Source organism: Sinocyclocheilus anshuiensis, unplaced genomic scaffold (assembly GCF_001515605.1).
Source record: "Sinocyclocheilus anshuiensis isolate Anshui unplaced genomic scaffold, SAMN03320099.WGS_v1.1 scaffold513, whole genome shotgun sequence".
In the NCBI taxonomy this organism is placed as follows: Eukaryota; Metazoa; Chordata; class Actinopteri; order Cypriniformes; family Cyprinidae; genus Sinocyclocheilus; species Sinocyclocheilus anshuiensis.
Window position 1 is genome coordinate 394,448 of NW_015537972.1, and position 21,357 is coordinate 415,804.

General features: G+C 37.4%; 3 protein-coding genes across 4 annotated transcripts in view; 2 read left to right on the plus strand and 1 right to left on the minus strand.

Annotated features, from left to right (window-relative positions):
• slc37a4a (solute carrier family 37 member 4a) overlaps window positions 1–4,707 on the plus strand; it is an 8,194-nt gene extending 3,487 nt beyond the window's left edge. For both annotated transcript variants that reach the window (XM_016462996.1, XM_016462987.1), the window contains 7 exons: window positions 243–475; window positions 848–1,091; window positions 1,486–1,644; window positions 3,117–3,202; window positions 3,381–3,494; window positions 3,738–3,876; window positions 4,054–4,707. In XM_016462996.1, coding sequence (XP_016318482.1) covers window positions 243–475; window positions 848–1,091; window positions 1,486–1,644; window positions 3,117–3,202; window positions 3,381–3,494; window positions 3,738–3,876; window positions 4,054–4,220 — 1,142 coding nt within the window. In that variant the 3' untranslated portion in view covers window positions 4,221–4,707. The remainder of the gene's footprint in view (window positions 1–242; window positions 476–847; window positions 1,092–1,485; window positions 1,645–3,116; window positions 3,203–3,380; window positions 3,495–3,737; window positions 3,877–4,053) is intronic.
• Window positions 4,321–8,010, minus strand: LOC107670411 (trafficking protein particle complex subunit 4-like). The gene is made up of 4 exons (XM_016463017.1): window positions 7,773–8,010; window positions 6,992–7,166; window positions 5,142–5,263; window positions 4,321–5,048 (listed from the first exon to the last, which is right to left on the minus strand). The coding sequence occupies exons 1-4, from the start codon at window positions 7,873–7,875 to the stop codon at window positions 4,837–4,839; spliced, it is 612 nt and encodes a 203-aa protein (XP_016318503.1). The 5' UTR covers window positions 7,876–8,010; the 3' UTR covers window positions 4,321–4,836.
• A 6,531-nt stretch (window positions 8,011–14,541) lies between these two features.
• Window positions 14,542–21,357, plus strand: part of sgcg (sarcoglycan, gamma) — an 11,915-nt gene continuing 5,099 nt past the window's right edge. Inside the window, exons 1-4 of the mRNA XM_016463009.1 lie at window positions 14,542–14,739; window positions 19,125–19,319; window positions 19,500–19,601; window positions 19,681–19,768. Coding sequence (XP_016318495.1) covers window positions 19,125–19,319; window positions 19,500–19,601; window positions 19,681–19,768 — 385 coding nt within the window. The 5' untranslated portion in view covers window positions 14,542–14,739. The remainder of the gene's footprint in view (window positions 14,740–19,124; window positions 19,320–19,499; window positions 19,602–19,680; window positions 19,769–21,357) is intronic.

Genomic DNA, 21,357 nt, shown 5'->3' on the forward strand with positions numbered 1-21,357 from the left:
TGTGTGTGTATACAGCCATATTACGATGAGATGTTTGATATGTTGCCCGGGATCTACTTTATCAGCACAGTGATTAAGTTCATCTTATCACTGAAGTCTTTACAGTCCTTAAGCCAATGCGGAGTGATAACGCCTAAAGAAATGCTCCTTTGCCCTATCTTTGCAAACCCATATGTTCTTGAGTGATCCTTCACTCTCTGCTGAAGTCTAATCAATATTTATTTCATCTTTGTGCACTGCAGGTCTTATCACTAGCAGTCAATCACTGGCCTACGCCATAAGCAAGTTCATAAGCGGTGTGCTGTCCGATCAGATGAGCGCACGATGGCTTTTCTCTGTTGGGCTGTTTATTGTTGGCGGCATCAATGTGGTTTTCGCTCAGTCCTCGTCAGTGGCAGTGTTCTCAGGCCTGTGGTTTCTGAATGGACTGGGTCAAGGTCTAGGATGGCCACCATGTGCAAAAGTACTACGCAAGGTATGGATCTGATCCTGTAATCCACGGACTTGCATTGCACATTGAAATATACATATATACACTCTTAAAAAACTATGGTTCCATTAAGAACCTTTAACATTCATGGAACCTTTCCATTGCACAGAAGTTTCTTTATAGATTAATAAAATGTTCTTCACACTGAGAAATAAAAAAAAAAGTTATTTTAAGAACTCTTCACTATAAGGTTCCTTGGGGAACTCAGTATGGTTTTTGAAAATACTACTTGTTGAAAGGTTTGGGGCCAGTAATTTTCTTCTTTTTTTTTTCAATGCTTTTGAAAAAAAAGAAGCATATATTTAAGATGCATTTCTAGTGTACATATGAAATTAACTGATTCTTTTGTTTAAATAGTGGTTCGAGCCATCTCAGTTTGGGACCTGGTGGGCAGTGCTGTCTTGTAGTATGAATTTGGCTGGGGGTCTTGGGCCCATAATTGCCACACTAATGGCCCAAAGCTACAGCTGGAGGTTCACGCTGTCCATCTCTGGCCTGACCTGTGTGGTCATGTCCATCTTCTGTCTGCTCATCATCCGAAATGAGCCCAGTGAAGTTGGCCTGCCAAATATCGAAGCTGGTGCAAAGAAAGGCAAAGGAGGTATGAGGACTTCCCCATCCACATGCACATGCATTTGATATGTATAATTAATTTAACTGAATATCCTGTTTCAGTAGGAAATGCATCACATTAAGGAATTCAAACTGGCAATGTGGTTTCATGTTCATTTGTAGTTTATTATGGCTAGTTTTGCTTATATAGGTCATTGCTGTTCTATGTTATTGTGAAAGCATGCATTAGATAAAAGGTTTCACTTGCTAGTTCTTTGAAGAATTAACTATTGGACCAAAACGGAGTACAAAGGGGTGTGTTGTACTAGGCCTGTGTGTTAATTCATGTTTTTTTTTTCCGTCGAATGTCTAATGGACGCTTGTGTCTGTCCTCCAGCAACAGTTGTGCATTTGATCCATCTGGTATCTACCTCTGATTTCAGGCTCCAGCAAAAATGAAAGCACCTTCAAAGAGTTCATCTTTTCTCCATATCTGTGGGTGATGTCATTGGGATACCTGGTGGTGTTTGGGGTGAAGACTGCTTACACTGACTGGGGGCAACTTTTCCTTATCCAGGACAAGGGCCAGTCAGCACTAATGGGTATTGTGTGTTGTCTAATGTATTGAGTTTTAAAGGGATAGTTCACCCAAAAATGAAAATTATGTGATTAATTACTAACCGTAATGTCGTTCCAAACCCGTAAGACCTTCGTTCATCTTCGGAACACAAATTAAGATATTTTTGATGAAATGTGAGAGCTCTCAGACCCTGCATAGACAGCAACGCAACTGTAATGTTCCCAGGTCCAGAAACGTAGTAAAGACATCGGTAAAACAGTTCATTTGATATCAGTGTCTCAACTTCAGTTTTGCGAAGCTATGAGAATACTTTTTGAGTGCAAAGAAAACAAAAATGACATACATTTTTCAACAATTCTTCTCCCCCGAGTTACGTCTTCCGCCATTTTAGAGAGTATCACAATGCATACGCACACTTTCCCCTAAGCGTAAACAACGCTGATTACGCAGATTACGTTCATGCACGCACTTTCTCCTGATTACGCAGATAACGTTTATGCGTGCGCATTTTCCCCCGAACGTAAACAACGCTGATTACGTCAATTACACTGTTGGGTACTCTCCAAAATGGCGGAAGACGTAACTCGGGGGAGAAGAATTGTTAAATAAATTGTTATTTTTGTTTTCTTTGCGCTCAAAAAGTATTCTCGTAGCTTCGCAAAACTGAAGTTGAGACACTGATGTCACATGGACTGTTTTACCGATGTCCTTACTACGTTTCTGGACCTGGGAACATTACAGTTGCGTTGCTGTCTATGCAGGGTCTGAGAGCTCTCACATTTCATCAAAAATATCTTAATTTGTGTTCCTAAGATGAACGAAGGTCTTACGGGTTTGGAACGACACGAGGGTGAGTAATAAATGACAGAATTTTCATTTTGGGGTGAACTAACCCTTTAAGTTTTTTTTAGTATCCACCTTATTTTTAATGTAAGAGCTGGTGCAGCCAATTGTTAACATGAATGTGCAAAGGTTTCTGTGTTGTCTGTTATTTTAGCTGTACAAGCACAGGCCTTTATGCTGCCTAATATTGTAAATTGGTATATCTTATCGTATTTTATTTTAGTTTATATCATAATCATAAACACACTGGTTTGTAGTGCAAGTAGATTTACTGTTTAGTACACACTTTGTTATTCTTCTAGTTTTCAACCTATAGCAGCTAATGAATCAAAAGTTTTGCACATTCCCAGAAAATAGCTTACATTTTTACATATTTTACATATTAGCATTGCACAATAAGGTGAATAGGCCTCTAGTGTGATCTAATGAGGGCCTTAAAGATGTCAATGGCAGCGTTTTGCAGTGTGAAGACATTTCAGTTCTAAAAAGTTACAGTTTATGTTTTCATAATTCCATATTACAATGAACTCTTAACTTAAAAGATCAGGCACAATTTCACATTTTATGTTCTCTTTCAGAAATGGTCTGCTAAGGGTGTGATGAGACTTTTGGGTTATGGACTGAAATGCATATTGCTGTTGATTTTAACAGGAAGTTCCTTTATGAGTGCCCTGGAGATTGGAGGACTGCTGGGTAGTTTAGCCGCAGGATTTCTGTCAGATAGAGCTGTGGCAAAGGTGCATTTATACCACCAATATATATTTATACAAAATCTTTATACCATTTTCATCAGAAAATCTGTTTATATTCTACCATTCAGAAGTAGGTTGTGTTTTTTTAAATGTTTTTGAAGAAGTAGTCTCTAATGGTCATAAAAACTAAGGTGGTGCATTTTCTTGTTCTCTTGAATTTCAGCATGGATTGCGTCTGTATGGTAACCCTCGCCATGGGCTCTTGCTCTCCATGATGGCTGGGATGTGTGTCTCCATGTACCTCTTCCGCACTACTGTCACAGCACACAGCTCAAATGTAAGTTCACATTAAAAATGAACAAAACTGGCAGAAAATATTCCACCCGCAGCCCACATCGTGTAATAGCGATTTATATTACAGGCTTTGACTTTAAAATAAACCCTTCTGGATGTTTTTTTTTTAACAAACCTGACCCAACAAAGTTTTGCCCAAACTTTCTGTTGCAATACGTCAGTGCAGGAAAGAAGACTGTGTTTATGGGTTCTATAATGTACTGGTTTTATTACAATTTACACACAGGTCTGGATTCTATTGCTGGGTGCTGTTTTTGGCTTTTCCTCCTATGGACCGATTGCCTTGTTTGGAGTTCTTGCGAATGAAAGCGCTCCATCGAACTACTGTGGGACCTCTCACGCCATTGTGGCCCTGATGGCAAACGGTGATCATCATCTCAATTTTTTTACAGCAGCAGTAAAATTTTACTAACCTAATTTTACATGGAACTTTTCCATTACTTACATTTTGACTTTTACTCCTTTCCAAAGAAAAGTTACGTTAACCATTTGCCCATTTCAAAAAATACTAATGAGTTTTTTTGCATTTGTTTTGCTGGCAGTTGGTGGTTTCCTGTCAGGGTTGCCATTTGGAACCATTGCTAAACACTATGGCTGGAGCACAGCATTCTGGGTAGCAGAGATAGCCTGTACTGTCACCACAGTTGGATACTTCCTGCTCCGGAATATCCGCACCAAGATGGGAAGTTTACCCAAGAAGGCCGACTAAACATTAGGAGTATTATTTAAATGTCTTTTAACTCGTTTTTAAGATATGGTATGAAAAATAAAGGGCACAACTTGGCTAGGATTTTACTTTTGTGTTTATGAAATATAATAAATTCACCGTGGATATCTATTCCCAAGGTATTACACTATTTTAGCGACATATGAAATAGGATACCATGTTGTGTCACTTTCTGCACATCATGTTATTTATTCTGTTCATTTTAAAAACGGATGACAGTATTTTACATTGTTCTGAATCTGCTCACTCAGTGCTTACATTGCACAACTTTGTCTTTTGGTTAAGGCACGTTAAAGCCATTTCTTCACTGGTATTAACATTTTATTGCTATTGAAACAGGTAAAATAAATTTATTTCTTGTACCTTCCATGCATTTTAAAGCTTTAACTGGTCCTCTGTATCTGCAGTACTACAAATTCATAAATGTGTCTACTGAAATTTGACAACGTGTTATGTCACATGAATGTTTAATAGCACAATGAAATGAGTTTATATAAATAAAAAAGTTAGAGAAACTGATCAAGGTACAGTAGACTTTTCATATTCTGCCGACAGAAGGCAAATGACATGTACATTTAATGTAATAAATGTAAAGATGCTAATAAACATGTTTCAAAGAGCATGTATTGTGCATCTTGAGCTGCAAGCAAATCACAAAATTATAACTAAAAAAAAGAACACACCTGATAGGCATTTCTAAAGAGTAGAAAGGATTCTTCAGTGCAAAGTCTGAGTAGATCTCATAAATCTTTCTTAGAAGGGCATCAATACCAGACTGTCGAGGGTCAGCCAATACAATGAACTTTATACCTGCAAAATAAAAAAAACAGTTCTGTCAAAATCACTGTGGTTTTGTTCAGCACAAAATTCTACATTCTATGACTAAATATAATTTGCCCTTACAACAAGAGAAAAACAGTCCTGTGAGTGTTTGACAGCAGTGCAGTTTAAACATGTCTGTCTCCAGCATTTCAATGCCAGAGCTGCCAACTTCAGGTGATAATTGTGATCCAATGGCAAACAGCCTTAGAAAAGACAAAATATATATCTAATCATCACAGGTACAATGCAGGTACAACCGTATTTTGTGTATTATTCATGATCAGGGGTTTATTAAGAATGTTATGCTTCTGATTATGAGTAATGTATATATTACACTACCACTCAAAAGTTTGTGATCAGTAACCTTTTTGTTAAGAAATTAACACTTTTATTCAGCAAGAACACATTAAACTGATCAAAAGTGATAGTAAAGAAATTATTTTGTTACAAAAGATTTTGATTTCAAATCAATTTTGTTGAATTTTCTATTAATCAAAGAATCCTGAAGAAGAGTATCATGGTTTCTAGAAAAATAGTAAGCAGCACAACAGTTTTTAACATTTATAATAGTAAGAAATGTTTCTTGAGCAGCAAATCAGCATATTAGAATGATTTCTGAAGCATCATGTGACTCTGAAGACTGGAGTGATGATGCTATGCATCATAGGAATAAATTACATTTTATATATATATATATATATATATATGTGCTGTCAAACGATTAATCGCTTCCAAAATATTTTTTTTACATAATAAATGTATGTGTACTGTGTATATTTAATATGTACACAGTATTAATTTAAACATTTAAAGTATTAACATTTAAATACACACACATGCATGTATACATTTCAGAAAAAAATTTGTTTATATATTAAATATATTTATTTATAATATAAATTATATGAATATAAATATAGACATGTAAATATTTTCAAAATACATACTGTATGTGTGTGTTTATTTATATATACATAATAAATATACACAGCACACAAACATATTATGCAAACAAAAACTTTTATTTTGGATGCGATTAATCGCGATTAATCGTTTGACAGTACTAAATAAATAAATAAATATATGTTACTTTAAATTGTAATAATATACTGCAGTTTTTACTATATTTTGATCCAATAAAAGTAGCATTGGTGGACATAAAAGACTTCATTAAAAAACTAAATAAAGTAACTAAATAAAATCTTCCCGACCTCAAACTTTTGTATGGCAGTGTATATAATAAAATACACTGCCTGTCCAAAAAAGGTCACACACTGTAATATTTTCTTGGACTGTCTTTCCAAGAGTTGCATTAATTTTTGCCCAAGATGAGAGAGTTGAACCACTCTGTAATGTTGACTCCAGCACTTCCTAAAGACTTTCAATAGGGTTAAGCTCAGGACACTGCGGTGGCCAATTCATACATGAAAATGATATCTCATGCTCACTGAACCACATTTTCACAATTTGGGTCCAATAAATCTTGGCATTGTCATCTTGGAATATAATATACACATGGATTCGTCTTCCAACATGGTTGTTTAAGAAATTAAAAGCTACACACTGCATCAGTTAGGGCTAAAAGAACTCTTGCAAAATATATAACATGCCAGAAATATATTAATCACTTCAATAATGATCCCATCCTAGACTCCTCAGTTTTTGCTTATTTAAATCCTAATGGCGACTTTTTATTGATTGATTGATTGGTTTATTGGCCAGTCAGTGTATTTTATGTATGACACAATTTAAGTATACAAGAATAAAAACATACCAACATAAGATAAATAACATGGTTGCGTTGTTCTGTAGAACACAAAAGTGTATGCCTTAAAATCTCCTAATGTGTTTCAGTGACTGAAGTACATCATACCTGTTTGAAACAACATTACAGCAATGGGTTAAACTATTGTTTAATGAAATCTACTCACGAATGAAACATTGATGCCAGCATGAGCTTCTCATTGGAGGTGAGACGAGGTCGCCCAAATCTGATGGACACTGGATAGTTGGCAGGATCTCTCAGATATTCCAGGATCTCCTTCCCTTCAGCTGTGTATTTAACATTCACATCCACCCCGTTAATGGACAGAACCGCATGACCCACTGCACACGAGAAACACATGCTGAACTGCAGCGATGGACCTGTAACTAGGCCTGTTTTTACGATAACAAATTTTTGTTGTGTGATATATTGCCCCAGAAATAATCGCGATAAGCGATATTATTGTCATTTTTGCATTTTATGCCACTGGATATATAATCATAATGTAAAAGCATAATAACGCAAGAAGGCCTTACTTCCAAATGACAACAAACTTGAATTTTTAAGAATATTTAGATCATGGAAATTAATTTTTCCCTGACCTTCTTTTCTCTGTAAATTAAGGGTGCACTGTATTGCTGAAAAACACAATCACTACTCAGCAGTCAGATGTCTGTATGCACAAAGGCACAGATCCCTAAACAAGGCCATATCTGCAGATGAAACTTTTTTTGTAGAAGCATTTTTTTAATTTGAACTAGGACCTCATAACCACACCATGTTATGTACGAGAAGCTGCAAAAGACACAAGCGCAAGTGGACTGTACAAAACACGGTGACATTAATTTAAGTAAATATAATGGGCGATATATTTCGTCACCAACAATTTAGGTCATGTACATATATTGCGCGATAAGTCGATATATTGACTATTGCGACAGGCCTACCTGTAACTGTGTATGAATACATGGGATGGTTTGCAGACACACACACACACACTCTCTCTGACCCCGTCCCGCTGTCCGAATGAGACAACCACCTTCTCATCATGAATCTTTAAAACTATATCAAGCCGAAAGCTGAATGTTTTTTCAACTTCAGCTCGAGGTACATGTCGTACTGGTAGATGAGTCCACCGGCCTTATTGACAACAAACACACTGCAGATCGCCATCTTTCTTCTATGTCAGCGGGGCAGTCATGTGACTTACATAGGGAAAATATGAAATAACAGCAATAAAAATATTATAAACAGCGCATACCACGCTGTCTACAAATTATTATTTTAATATAAAAATTAAGTAATAACTATTGCGGAGTATTTTTGTGTACGAATAAACACTTTTGAGCGTTCGATGGTTGGAAAACTTCATTTCCCATAACACCATACCGGCCGCGTGCACTGATCTGATTGGTTGACGTGCATATTCTATTAATTTCAGAATATTAACGGACAGGGCTTTGCACTATGGTATTAAATAATAATGATAGTTTAATGTTTAATTTTTCCGTTCAATTCTCATTTATTGTTATTACGGTGTAAATTAAAAAAAAGATCGAGTAGGCACATGGTACCTGTTACTTTTCTCAACGCTTTCAGGATGGACGAATCACAGTTGTTTCTGATTACATATTAACGAATGTGTAAAATAACTGTGTGAACATTTTAATCTGTAATTCAGTTACCAATATTTAAAGTTATTCCATTTTAATGAACCAGTTTAAAAGACTTAAAATATATCTTCATGCGGCTCAAAGAGAGATTGGGGTTTCTGAGCTCCCAAGCGCCCTCTGGAGACAGACAACAATATTTCTTGGAAAACGGTGATAAGCTACATAACAGAATGCGCATACTATGGAAGCCCGTTTCCGCCACTGAATAAAAATAATAAAAAAAGGTAATTGCCACTTTTTATCTCGCAATTCTGACTTTTTTTTTCACAGAATTGTGAGATATAAACTCGCAATTGTGAGTTATAAAGTCAGAATTGCGAGATATAAAGTCAGAATTGTGAGATATAAACTCGCAATTGCGAGTTATAAAGTCAGAATTGCCAAGCGGCAACCTCCCGCTCTCTCTGGTGAAGCCAACACGGAAGTGACCTAAACTGTAATTCATCAACTGGCCGCTAGAGGCTGGCTGCAAAAGGGAGTGAATCCCATAGACTTCCCAAGTTAAAACGCCCAACTTTACAGCAGAAAAAAACGTTTACAGCCTGGTTCAAAAAAGGATTTTGGTCTATATAGCTAATTTTGCCCTTCATGACAACTGTGAGGGGCGTGAACTTTTTTATAACTCATCCGATTAAATTATATTAAGCCTTAAAGTTCTGCATAATTAAGGGCGTGGCCACTTGAGTGACAGGTGGATTGCCGCTGCTGTACATAAAAGACTTCATTAAAAAACTAAATAAAGTAACTAAATAAAATCTTCCCGACCTCAAACTTTTGTATGGCAGTGTATATAATAAAATACACTGCCTGTCCAAAAAAGGTCACACACTGTAATATTTTCTTGGACTGTCTTTCCAAGAGTTGCATTAATTTTTGCCCAAGATGAGAGAGTTGAACCACTCTGTAATGTTGACTCCAGCACTTCCTAAAGACTTTCAATAGGGTTAAGCTCAGGACACTGCGGTGGCCAATTCATACATGAAAATGATATCTCATGCTCACTGAACCACATTTTCACAATTTGGGTCCAATAAATCTTGGCATTGTCATCTTGGAATATAATATACACATGGATTCGTCTTCCAACATGGTTGTTTAAGAAATTAAAAGCTACACACTGCATCAGTTAGGGCTAAAAGAACTCTTGCAAAATATATAACATGCCAGAAATATATTAATCACTTCAATAATGATCCCATCCTAGACTCCTCAGTTTTTGCTTATTTAAATCCTAATGGCGACTTTTTATTGATTGATTGATTGGTTTATTGGCCAGTCAGTGTATTTTATGTATGACACAATTTAAGTATACAAGAATAAAAACATACCAACATAAGATAAATAACATGGTTGCGTTGTTCTGTAGAACACAAAAGTGTATGCCTTAAAATCTCCTAATGTGTTTCAGTGACTGAAGTACATCATACCTGTTTGAAACAACATTACAGCAATGGGTTAAACTATTGTTTAATGAAATCTACTCACGAATGAAACATTGATGCCAGCATGAGCTTCTCATTGGAGGTGAGACGAGGTCGCCCAAATCTGATGGACACTGGATAGTTGGCAGGATCTCTCAGATATTCCAGGATCTCCTTCCCTTCAGCTGTGTATTTAACATTCACATCCACCCCGTTAATGGACAGAACCGCATGACCCACTGCACACGAGAAACACATGCTGAACTGCAGCGATGGACCTGTAACTAGGCCTGTTTTTACGATAACAAATTTTTGTTGTGTGATATATTGCCCCAGAAATAATCGCGATAAGCGATATTATTGTCATTTTTGCATTTTATGCCACTGGATATATAATCATAATGTAAAAGCATAATAACGCAAGAAGGCCTTACTTCCAAATGACAACAAACTTGAATTTTTAAGAATATTTAGATCATGGAAATTAATTTTTCCCTGACCTTCTTTTCTCTGTAAATTAAGGGTGCACTGTATTGCTGAAAAACACAATCACTACTCAGCAGTCAGATGTCTGTATGCACAAAGGCACAGATCCCTAAACAAGGCCATATCTGCAGATGAAACTTTTTTTGTAGAAGCATTTTTTTAATTTGAACTAGGACCTCATAACCACACCATGTTATGTACGAGAAGCTGCAAAAGACACAAGCGCAAGTGGACTGTACAAAACACGGTGACATTAATTTAAGTAAATATAATGGGCGATATATTTCGTCACCAACAATTTAGGTCATGTACATATATTGCGCGATAAGTCGATATATTGACTATTGCGACAGGCCTACCTGTAACTGTGTATGAATACATGGGATGGTTTGCAGACACACACACACACACTCTCTCTGACCCCGTCCCGCTGTCCGAATGAGACAACCACCTTCTCATCATGAATCTTTAAAACTATATCAAGCCGAAAGCTGAATGTTTTTTCAACTTCAGCTCGAGGTACATGTCGTACTGGTAGATGAGTCCACCGGCCTTATTGACAACAAACACACTGCAGATCGCCATCTTTCTTCTATGTCAGCGGGGCAGTCATGTGACTTACATAGGGAAAATATGAAATAACAGCAATAAAAATATTATAAACAGCGCATACCACGCTGTCTACAAATTATTATTTTAATATAAAAATTAAGTAATAACTATTGCGGAGTATTTTTGTGTACGAATAAACACTTTTGAGCGTTCGATGGTTGGAAAACTTCATTTCCCATAACACCATACCGGCCGCGTGCACTGATCTGATTGGTTGACGTGCATATTCTATTAATTTCAGAATATTAACGGACAGGGCTTTGCACTATGGTATTAAATAATAATGATAGTTTAATGTTTAATTTTTCCGTTCAATTCTCATTTATTGTTATTACGGTGTAAATTAAAAAAAAGATCGAGTAGGCACATGGTACCTGTTACTTTTCTCAACGCTTTCAGGATGGACGAATCACAGTTGTTTCTGATTACATATTAACGAATGTGTAAAATAACTGTGTGAACATTTTAATCTGTAATTCAGTTACCAATATTTAAAGTTATTCCATTTTAATGAACCAGTTTAAAAGACTTAAAATATATCTTCATGCGGCTCAAAGAGAGATTGGGGTTTCTGAGCTCCCAAGCGCCCTCTGGAGACAGACAACAATATTTCTTGGAAAACGGTGATAAGCTACATAACAGAATGCGCATACTATGGAAGCCCGTTTCCGCCACTGAATAAAAATAATAAAAAAAGGTAATTGCCACTTTTTATCTCGCAATTCTGACTTTTTATTTCACAGAATTGTGAGATATAAACTCGCAATTGTGAGTTATAAAGTCAGAATTGCGAGATATAAAGTCAGAATTGTGAGATATAAACTCGCAATTGCGAGTTATAAAGTCAGAATTGCCAAGCGGCAACCTCCCGCTCTCTCTGGTGAAGCCAACACGGAAGTGACCTAAACTGTAATTCATCAACTGGCCGCTAGAGGCTGGCTGCAAAAGGGAGTGAATCCCATAGACTTCCCAAGTTAAAACGCCCAACTTTACAGCAGAAAAAAACGTTTACAGCCTGGTTCAAAAAAGGATTTTGGTCTATATAGCTAATTTTGCCCTTCATGACAACTGTGAGGGGCGTGAACTTTTTTATAACTCATCCGATTAAATTATATTAAGCCTTAAAGTTCTGCATAATTAAGGGCGTGGCCACTTGAGTGACAGGTGGATTGCCGCTGCTGTCACCACCGTCGAGCTAGGTGGGCGTGGCTTCAGCATCCTGCTCCCGCCTCTTTGCTCATTTTCGATTATCCGGGAGTGACGCGCTGCCAAGATGGCGACGGCCGGCTCCGCCTACTTTAGGCTTCAAAAACGCTCTTCGGAACCCTACGGGTGACGTCACGGACACTACGTCCATATTTTTATACAGTCTATGATAATTGCATGATATAAACTCGCAATTGCGAGTTAAAGTCCAATTTTGAGTGGGGGGATAAAGACTGATATGTTCTCAGAATTGCGAGTTTATATCTCACAATTCTGAGAAAAAAGTCAGAATTGTGAGATAAAAAGTCGCAATTACCTCTTTTATTTTTTATTCAGTGGCGGAAACGGGCTTCCATAGCATACAGTATTAGAGTAATTTATTTCTCTATCACTATCAATGTAAAGTGTAAAAAAATATATTAATATCCTTATGGTAATCATACCTTCTAATTGATACCATTTTCTTGCATCAAGTATGTAAAGATTTTGAAAGGTCCTGTTTTTAACGAAAAACACGATAGGGGTTCGAAGCAATGGCCTAGGAAAAGTTTATCTTTGAGGTCCGGAGAAATAAGACAACGGAACACATTTCTCATCCTCCTGACCCCCTGTATGTCATGCTCGGGTCCCCAAAATGAGAGACAAACTCACCGACCAGGTATTTTATGAGTAATGCCTATACTTTCAACAGAAAAGTTTACTTAGGAAATAATACTAATAATTACTTGTTAGAATGCTTTATATGAGACTAATCTCATGTCTCATACATTGCTATCATACATCATTACAGATGTAGACATTGATTTACGACAAACAACCTTTTCCCTAACTGTGCGTAAAATACGTTAAGGATACCCATTTGCCTTCTAGCATTACCAACACCAGGATTAGTAAGGTCTTTATTATACATTCTTCTGTTTGCAATAGTATTTGCTACAGACTGCCTTGAATGGTGAATAAACGCGTTGAAACCCGTCATTGTCTTTGCTGGCAGAGGGAGGTCAGGGGTCAGATACTGATGGACGTGGTCAGCTGTTTGTCTTATGATTGCACACTTCTGCCTCCAACCACAGGATGTGTGCCATCCAGCCTAAGCTTTGACTGAGTTACAGTTTCTCATGCTTACTTATCAGCATCCTTTTAAGAGATACAAAAATACATTATAATATTTTATTATTTAGTATGAAATGTATCATTTTAATCTGCGTAGATGTATTCAGTTGATTAAAATTGATAGTAAAGACATTTATAAATGTTACAAAAGATTTCCATTTTAAATAAATGCTTTACTTCTGAACTTTCTATTCATCAAAAACTCCTTAATTGATCACAGTCCACAAAAATAAGCAGCACAACTGTTTTCAACATTGATAATAATAAGAAATGTTACTACCAAATCAGCATAGTAGAATGATTTCTCAAGGATCGTGTGAATGTAATGATGCTGACTGAAATGGTGTTATTTGAAACTGTAATAATATTTCACAATTTTATTGTTTAACTGTATTTTTGATCAAACAAATACAGCTGTGGTAAGCATAAGATACTTTTTGTTTAAAAAAATCTTGCAGAATTCAAACTTTTGCTGTATATAACTAGATTTTCTTAAAGAAAATGAGACTAATGCCCATTCAAAAGTCACTATACTATAAAATTGCTATACATTACAGCTATGACGTGTTTTTTGAGTGTTTGTAGGTGGTTCCTTACTGGCCCAAATGAAAAGAACACTATTTCCATAAGTCTGGTAAGTCTACTTATAAAAAATACCAGCACACATCTCCTCAGTGTCCTAAAAAATGTATGTCTAATATATCCATCATAACAGTCTGGAAATTTTATTTCCATTTTTGGATTAGTTTTGGGGGGTTGTTTTTTAACCATTTTCACAATGAGTCATTCTGACTCCTAAACTGCGTAAACTATGTAAGAGAGACAACACAAAGCTCAGAACATAACAGCTTCTGCTGTTCTGCTATTAATACTCCGTCCTGTTTTAGTGTGACCCGCCTTTATAGAGAAAGACTCGCTGTCCAACAGACAAGCAGATCCTCAATGAGCAAAGCCACTAACTTTAGTTTTACTATCCGGAGCTCGTGCTTAGAAAGTGACTCACATGCATAAAAGTCAAACAAGTGCAGAAAATGCTCTATAATTCTCTCTTGGCAGTCATTTTTTCCTTCTTCCCCCTCTCTCTACTCCTCCTTCCCTCCCTCCCTGAGAAACAACACAACTAGCTACTGGTGTTTATGGGTCTTGCTAATGAATCCACTCTTAAGTGATCATTAAAGCCTTACGTTTCCGTAACGCGAGGTGTAGAGACCTCTGAAGGATATGTGAGCTCCTGAGAGGAAGTTTGGGAAGGGGGGGTGTCTGCACTGAGACTGATCCAGAATCAGATTTATGGAAGGCAGCTGTTGAGGGTTTGACAGACAGACGGATCGGAGCACTGCTGCATAACACAATCAGATTCGAGTCTGCAGAGGAGTGTGTCAGCTCATTCTAAAACAGCAAGGGTAAGTCACATTTTTAAGTTATAACTCTTATTATATTTTATTCAAGTTTGATTTTTGACTTGATTTTTTAATATCAGTCTTGTTTCTCATGCCTAATAATGTTTATATGAACAGAAAATATGGAATAACTGTAGGTATAAATGAATGTAAACCTGATTCTAATCACAATGATTAAACAATGTTCATTGTTGCTTGGTAAATTATATCATCTTTTACTCATTAATGTAATCCAAATAAAGTATCAAAATGCCCACATATCCAATAAAAATACAACTTTTAATGGGGTGCACTTACTTTTGCACCAAACTGTATTTTAATCCCTTTTTCATGTTGTTAAAATATTACCATGAGCCACTGAAATGAAGAAATAGTCGCACTTCTGAGGCCGAACATATGAATTCTCAGTCATATTTTTTGCACTCTGATCATTATTTCAAACACTTGTTTTTCCTTTTTAAAATGAGAGCACGATCCTGGGACCTATTTTTAGAGGGCCGAGGCATTACGGCGCGCTAGAGTTATGCAGAAAGCAAAATTAGACGGAGTGGGGAGAGCTTCATACAGCTTGTTATGTTTGCCCAAAGCCGCTCTCCACAAGCTCTTATCTGGGCTCCTCAGAGAACTGGTTTTCCCACCTCATAACTGTTTATCCTCCAGCAGAACTCCACAGAAACAGAGCAATATCACGCCCGCTCAGTCTTCCTGGGTCCTCTTGATATTTGATCAGGTCCAGCTTTGACACCACGAGGATCTCGGAATCTCTGTTAAAAACAAAGTCAGACTTGGAAAGACGGTGTTCTGCTGTAATTTTTTTTTCTCTTGGCAGCTTAGACGAGACTGGAAACAGTGAAAGAGCATCAGTAGGGTGGGTTCATGGAAAAAAGTCCTGAGAGAGAAAGAGAGAGGCTGTCTGTGAGCAACTTGTGGAGTCAAGATGTTTACTTTCTTGTACGACTTTAATGATCCTCTGCAGCCATTGATATCGTATGAATGTTTAATTACTGGCTGGTAATTATGTTTTAAAAGGGATTAGAAAGGAATGGGAATTGGATCATGCAGCTCCAAACCCAAGGAATGTTTGGATGAGTTGCTGGGGAGGCACGAAGGCTGTGTTTCAGTTTTTCCTTCATCTGACAATGGCATGTTCACTCAGTATTTGATTCTGAAATGAAAGTGAATGTTGTACTACATACAGCACTCTCTTGACAAAAAAAAAAACATCTCAGAGATCTCCGTTTTGACAGAAAACAGCAAATATAATGAGATTTATATTTTATCAAGAAAATGTGAAGCTGGTTACTAGGATGTTTTTAAACGGTTGAAGATGTTTTGAGTGGTGTTAAGCACATTGCTACACCACTGTTTGAAAGTTTGGGGTCAGCAATACAGCAATGATGCATTAAACTAATCAAAAGTGACAGTAAACACATTTATATTGTTACAGATGATTTCTATTAAAATACGTGCTGTTCGTTTGAACTTGCTGTTCACCAAAAACCCTGAAAAATCCACAAACATTTTAAGCATCACAACTGTTTTAACTGTTTTTTTGTTTGTTTGTTTTGAGCAGCAAATCAGCAAATTAGAATGATTTCTGAAGGGTCATGTGACTCTTAAGACTGGAGTAATGATGCTGAAAATTCAGTTTCGCATCACAGGAATAAATTACACTTTATATTTTGGAAAAAAATTGTTTTAAATTGTACCAATATTTTACAGTATTACTGTTTTTTATAGAGTTTTTGATCAAATAAATGCAGCCATGGTGAGCATAAGAGACTTCTTACCGAAGACTTTACCATCCACAAACTTTTGAACGGTAGTGTATGTGGTTGCTAGGGTGTTTTGGGTAATTTAGAATAATAATTTAGCACACTAGCATACTCAAGCATACTTAGCATACTTAAAGGAACACTCCACTATTTTTGAAAATAGGCTCATTTTCCAACCCTAGAGTTAAACAGTTGAGTTTTACCGTTTTCTAATCCATTTAGCCGATCTCCAGGTCAGGCGGTAGCACTTTTAGCTGTAGCTTAGCATAGATCATTGAATCTGATTAGACCGTTAGCATCTCGCTCAAAAATGACCAAAGAGATTCTATATTTTTCCTATTTAAAACTTATATAATCAAGGAACTTTACTGCCGTACCATGGGCGCAGCAGGCGCAATGATATTACGCAGCGCCTGAAAATAGTCCCCAGCACGCTCCCTGTGCAAGCAGGTGGTCAAGTTGATTATGTTGACGGAAGTTAGCCTGTTTTCAGGCTCTGCGTAATATCATTGCGCCTGCTGCACACATGGTATGGCAGCGAAGTTCCTTGATTCGCCGGAATGAGAGTATAGTTCCTAGCCATATCGGCCTAGAAAATCGCAACTTTTCTTTTTCGTAGTACACGATGTAACTACAGAAGAGTCAAGTTTTAAATAGGAAAAATATAGAAACTCTTTGGTCATTTTTGAGCGAGATGCTAATCAGATTCAATGATCTATGCTAAGCTGCAGCTAAAAGTGCTACGCCAGACCCGGAGATCGACTGAATGGATTCGAAAACGATAAAACTCAACTCTAGGGGAGTTGGAAAATAAGAAAATTTTCAAAAATAGTGGAGTGTTCCTTTAAAGACCTTTTTTACCCCTAGTATTAATGTCTGCAAGTGGTATTTCTTAATAGGGTTTCCCTTTATGTCTGTGTTTCCCATTTTGGTTACACTTTAGAATAAGAAACTATTAAATAAGGGCTTTCCCTCAATAAACTGCAAATTGTCTGCTTATTAATAGTTAGTAAGATAGTTGTTAAGTTTAGGTATGGGGTCGGATTAAGGGATCTAAAATATGGTCATGCAGAATAAGGCAGAATAATTGCTTTATAAGTACTAATAAGACAGCTGATATTCCAGTAATATGCATGCTAATAAACAGCTAGTTGATAGTGAGAATTGGTTCTTAAAATAAAGTGTTACCAATATTTGTTGTTGATTAAAGGAACACTCCACTATTTTTGAAAATAGGCTCATTTTCCAACCCTAGAGTTAAACAGTTGAGTTTTACCGTTTTCTAATCCATTTAGCCGATCTCCAGGTCAGGCGGTAGCACTTTTAGCTGTAGCTTAGCATAGATCATTGAATCTGATTAGACCGTTAGCATCTCGCTCAAAAATGACCAAAGAGATTCTATATTTTTCCTATTTAAAACTTATATAATCAAGGAACTTTACTGCCGTACCATGGGCGCAGCAGGCGCAATGATATTACGCAGCGCCTGAAAATAGTCCCCAGCACGCTCCCTGTGCAAGCAGGTGGTCAAGTTGATTATGTTGACGGAAGTTAGCCTGTTTTCAGGCTCTGCGTAATATCATTGCGCCTGCTGCACACATGGTATGGCAGCGAAGTTCCTTGATTCGCCGGAATGAGAGTATAGTTCCTAGCCATATCGGCCTAGAAAATCGCAACTTTTCTTTTTCGTAGTACACGATGTAACTACAGAAGAGTCAAGTTTTAAATAGGAAAAATATAGAAACTCTTTGGTCATTTTTGAGCGAGATGCTAATCAGATTCAATGATCTATGCTAAGCTGCAGCTAAAAGTGCTACGCCAGACCCGGAGATCGACTGAATGGATTCGAAAACGATAAAACTCAACTCTAGGGGAGTTGGAAAATAAGAAAATTTTCAAAAATAGTGGAGTGTTCCTTTAAAGACCTTTTTTACCCCTAGTATTAATGTCTGCAAGTGGTATTTCTTAATAGGGTTTCCCTTTATGTCTGTGTTTCCCATTTTGGTTACACTTTAGAATAAGAAACTATTAAATAAGGGCTTTCCCTCAATAAACTGCAAATTGTCTGCTTATTAATAGTTAGTAAGATAGTTGTTAAGTTTAGGTATGGGGTCGGATTAAGGGATCTAAAATATGGTCATGCAGAATAAGGCAGAATAATTGCTTTATAAGTACTAATAAGACAGCTGATATTCCAGTAATATGCATGCTAATAAACAGCTAGTTGATAGTGAGAATTGGTTCTTAAAATAAAGTGTTACCAATATTTGTTGTTGATAAACGTGTAGTTCATGGATCAAATGCAATTAAAATGCAATTCATAAATACAATGATTTGAACATATTGCTTCGATAAGCATACTTTTAATTTCAGAATTAAAATGAATTTTCAACTGCTTCTCTGCTTATTTAAAAACTTTCCTTTACCAAATCAAAGTCATGTGGTACAAACAACTTACAGAACAAAAATCAAGGTGTGTCAAGGTCAATAAGTATCTAATGTATCAGATAATTTGACTAATGACAAGTCAAGGTTAGTTCAGGCTGTAAAATATCTTGTGTACTTTCCATGAATTGTAGTTTTAATGTGTTGACCACGAATCTTCATTCCCAGATGGTGCGTGAGCAGTACCTCACCACCACAGATGAGTCTGGGGCTCTGGCTCCAGTCAATGAGTACATCTACATGATCGGCATCTACGGCTGGAGGAAACGCTGCCTCTATCTGTTCGTTCTGCTTCTCCTCATCATTCTGGTGGTGAACTTTGCCCTCACGATCTGGATCCTGCGAGTCATGTGGTTCAATACGGTGAGAGAACTTCCCTTAAAGGACTTCAGATCACATATGTAATCCATTTTTAATAGAAATATGAATCCACATTTAGATTTTGCCCTTGGTTGAGCCACTTTATCTCAGTTGGCCACTGCATGCTGTCACATGAAGTCACACTGATGCTGAGAAAGCACTCTGTGTTGTTGGCTGTTGCAGGAAGGCATGGGATACCTGCAGGTCAATGAAGATGGACTGAGACTGGAGGGAGAATCTGACTTTTTGTTCCCTGTCTATGCCCAGGAAATTGACTCCAGAGAGGTAAGAGGTATTTACACTTAAACATGGATAAATAGATTGATTTAGTTGCCCATTTTGTCCATTCTCATCTTCATTACAGGATTCAGCTCTTCTGGTGCACTCCTCTGAAAACGTTACACTCAATGCCCGCAATGCCAATGGTGATGTAACAGGAAGTGTGTCTGTAGGTATGAGATACACAAAACACTTATTGGCTGATTACATGATTTTGACATCTTTCTCAGTGTATTGTATTGCATTATTAGTTTTGGTCCAAAAACAAAAACTACAGAGCTTTGATCATAACAATAAGCAGTTTAAATGCTTATTGAAAGATGGAAAGATGGAAAGATGGCGCCGACACTGATGGCTGCCTCCGTGGCGTGCTCCGCAGTTGTTTTTATGTTTTTGTTAGTTTGTCCTGTCTTTAGTTATATCCCTGCAATCAGTTTCACCAGAGACGAATTGCTGGACATTCGGAAGTACACACCACCCGATATTTCACCGGTTTTTGATTATTCTGATGTTTTGCTGGACATTGTTGTCGGGGGAGCTGCGGCGCTGATCAAACGCTTCAGGACGCGCAGACGGGGGAAGCGAGCCGGCGCGCTCGTCAAGCTCAGACAGCGCGGATTCAGGACGCCGTTGCCAAGCATCCATCTGGCAAATCTCCGCTCTCTACCCAACAAAACGGACGAACTCCTTCTGCTCTCCCGGACAAATAAGGATTTTTCAAACTCTGCTGCTCTGTGTTTCACGGAAACCTGGCTGAAAGACGCCATTCCGGACAGCGCGTTGATCTGCCGGGCTTTCAACTGTTCAGAGCAGATCGCGACGCAGAATCAACGGGGAAATCGCGCTCTGATTCTTTAATATATCAGTCACGTTCATGTTTTCTTTTGTTACAGTGGTTTTTGATTAATCCTCTCCTGTTCCCCATTCTGTTAGTCATCATCCTCTGTGTATTTAAACCCTGAGTTCTCTTCTGTTTCTTTGTCTTGTGTTGAAGTTATGTTCATTTTGTTGTGGTGGTGCTCTTTCATTTTCTTAGTGTGTTTATTGCTCATTCCGCATCATGTGTCTTTCCCTTTTGGATTACCACCAAATTACTACCTGACAATCATCATACATCATACATGTTATAAAGAACTCTCTGATTTACATTACAGCCAAAATTTCATCTTACGTTTTGCCTATATAAATAACAGCAACTGCACTTGTTTCCGTTGTGTTGCGACTTGTTTCTGATGTGTTGTGCTAATTACGTTGTGTTTCATCTTGTTTCTGTTGTGTTGTGGCTTGTTTCTGTTGTGTTGCGACTTGTTTCTGTTGTGTTGTGCTAATTACGTTGTGTTGCATCTTGTTTCCGTTGTGTTGCGACTTGTTTCTTTTGTGTTGTGCTAATTACGTTGTGTTGCATCTTGTTTCCGTTGTGTTGCGACTTGTTTCTTTTGTGTTGTGCTAATTACGTTGTGTTGCATCTTGTTTCCGTTGTGTTGTGGCTTGTTTCTTTTGTGTTGTGCTAATTTTGATGTTGTGGCTTGTTTCTGTTGCATTGCGACTTGTTTCTGTTGTGTTGCGGCTTGTTTCCGTTTTGTTGAGACTTGTTCCCGTTGTGTTGCGGCTTGTTTCCGTTGTGTTGCGGCTTGTTTCCGTTGTGTTGCGGCTTGTTTCCCTTTCATGGGAACTTCGAACTGCATCGAACTGCAATCGGCGTGCACTGCAAGCGTTTTTTCCAAGGAAAAAAGCTCCGCTCTCGTTTGTCTCTCTTTTCGAG

Excerpts from the sequence above, each read along its gene's own strand:
- LOC107670411 (XM_016463017.1), bottom strand. The coding sequence starts at position 7,875 with ATGATGAGAAGGTGGTTGTCTCATTCGGACAGCGGGACGGGGTCAGAG. Across the intron at positions 7,167-7,772 it reads GTATTCATACACAGTTACAG|TGGGTCATGCGGTTCTGTCC; the intron begins GTAGGCCTGTCG and ends TCTCGTGTGCAG. Across the intron at positions 5,264-6,991 it reads CTGGCATCAATGTTTCATTC|GCTGTTTGCCATTGGATCAC; the intron begins GTGAGTAGATTT and ends GTCTTTTCTAAG.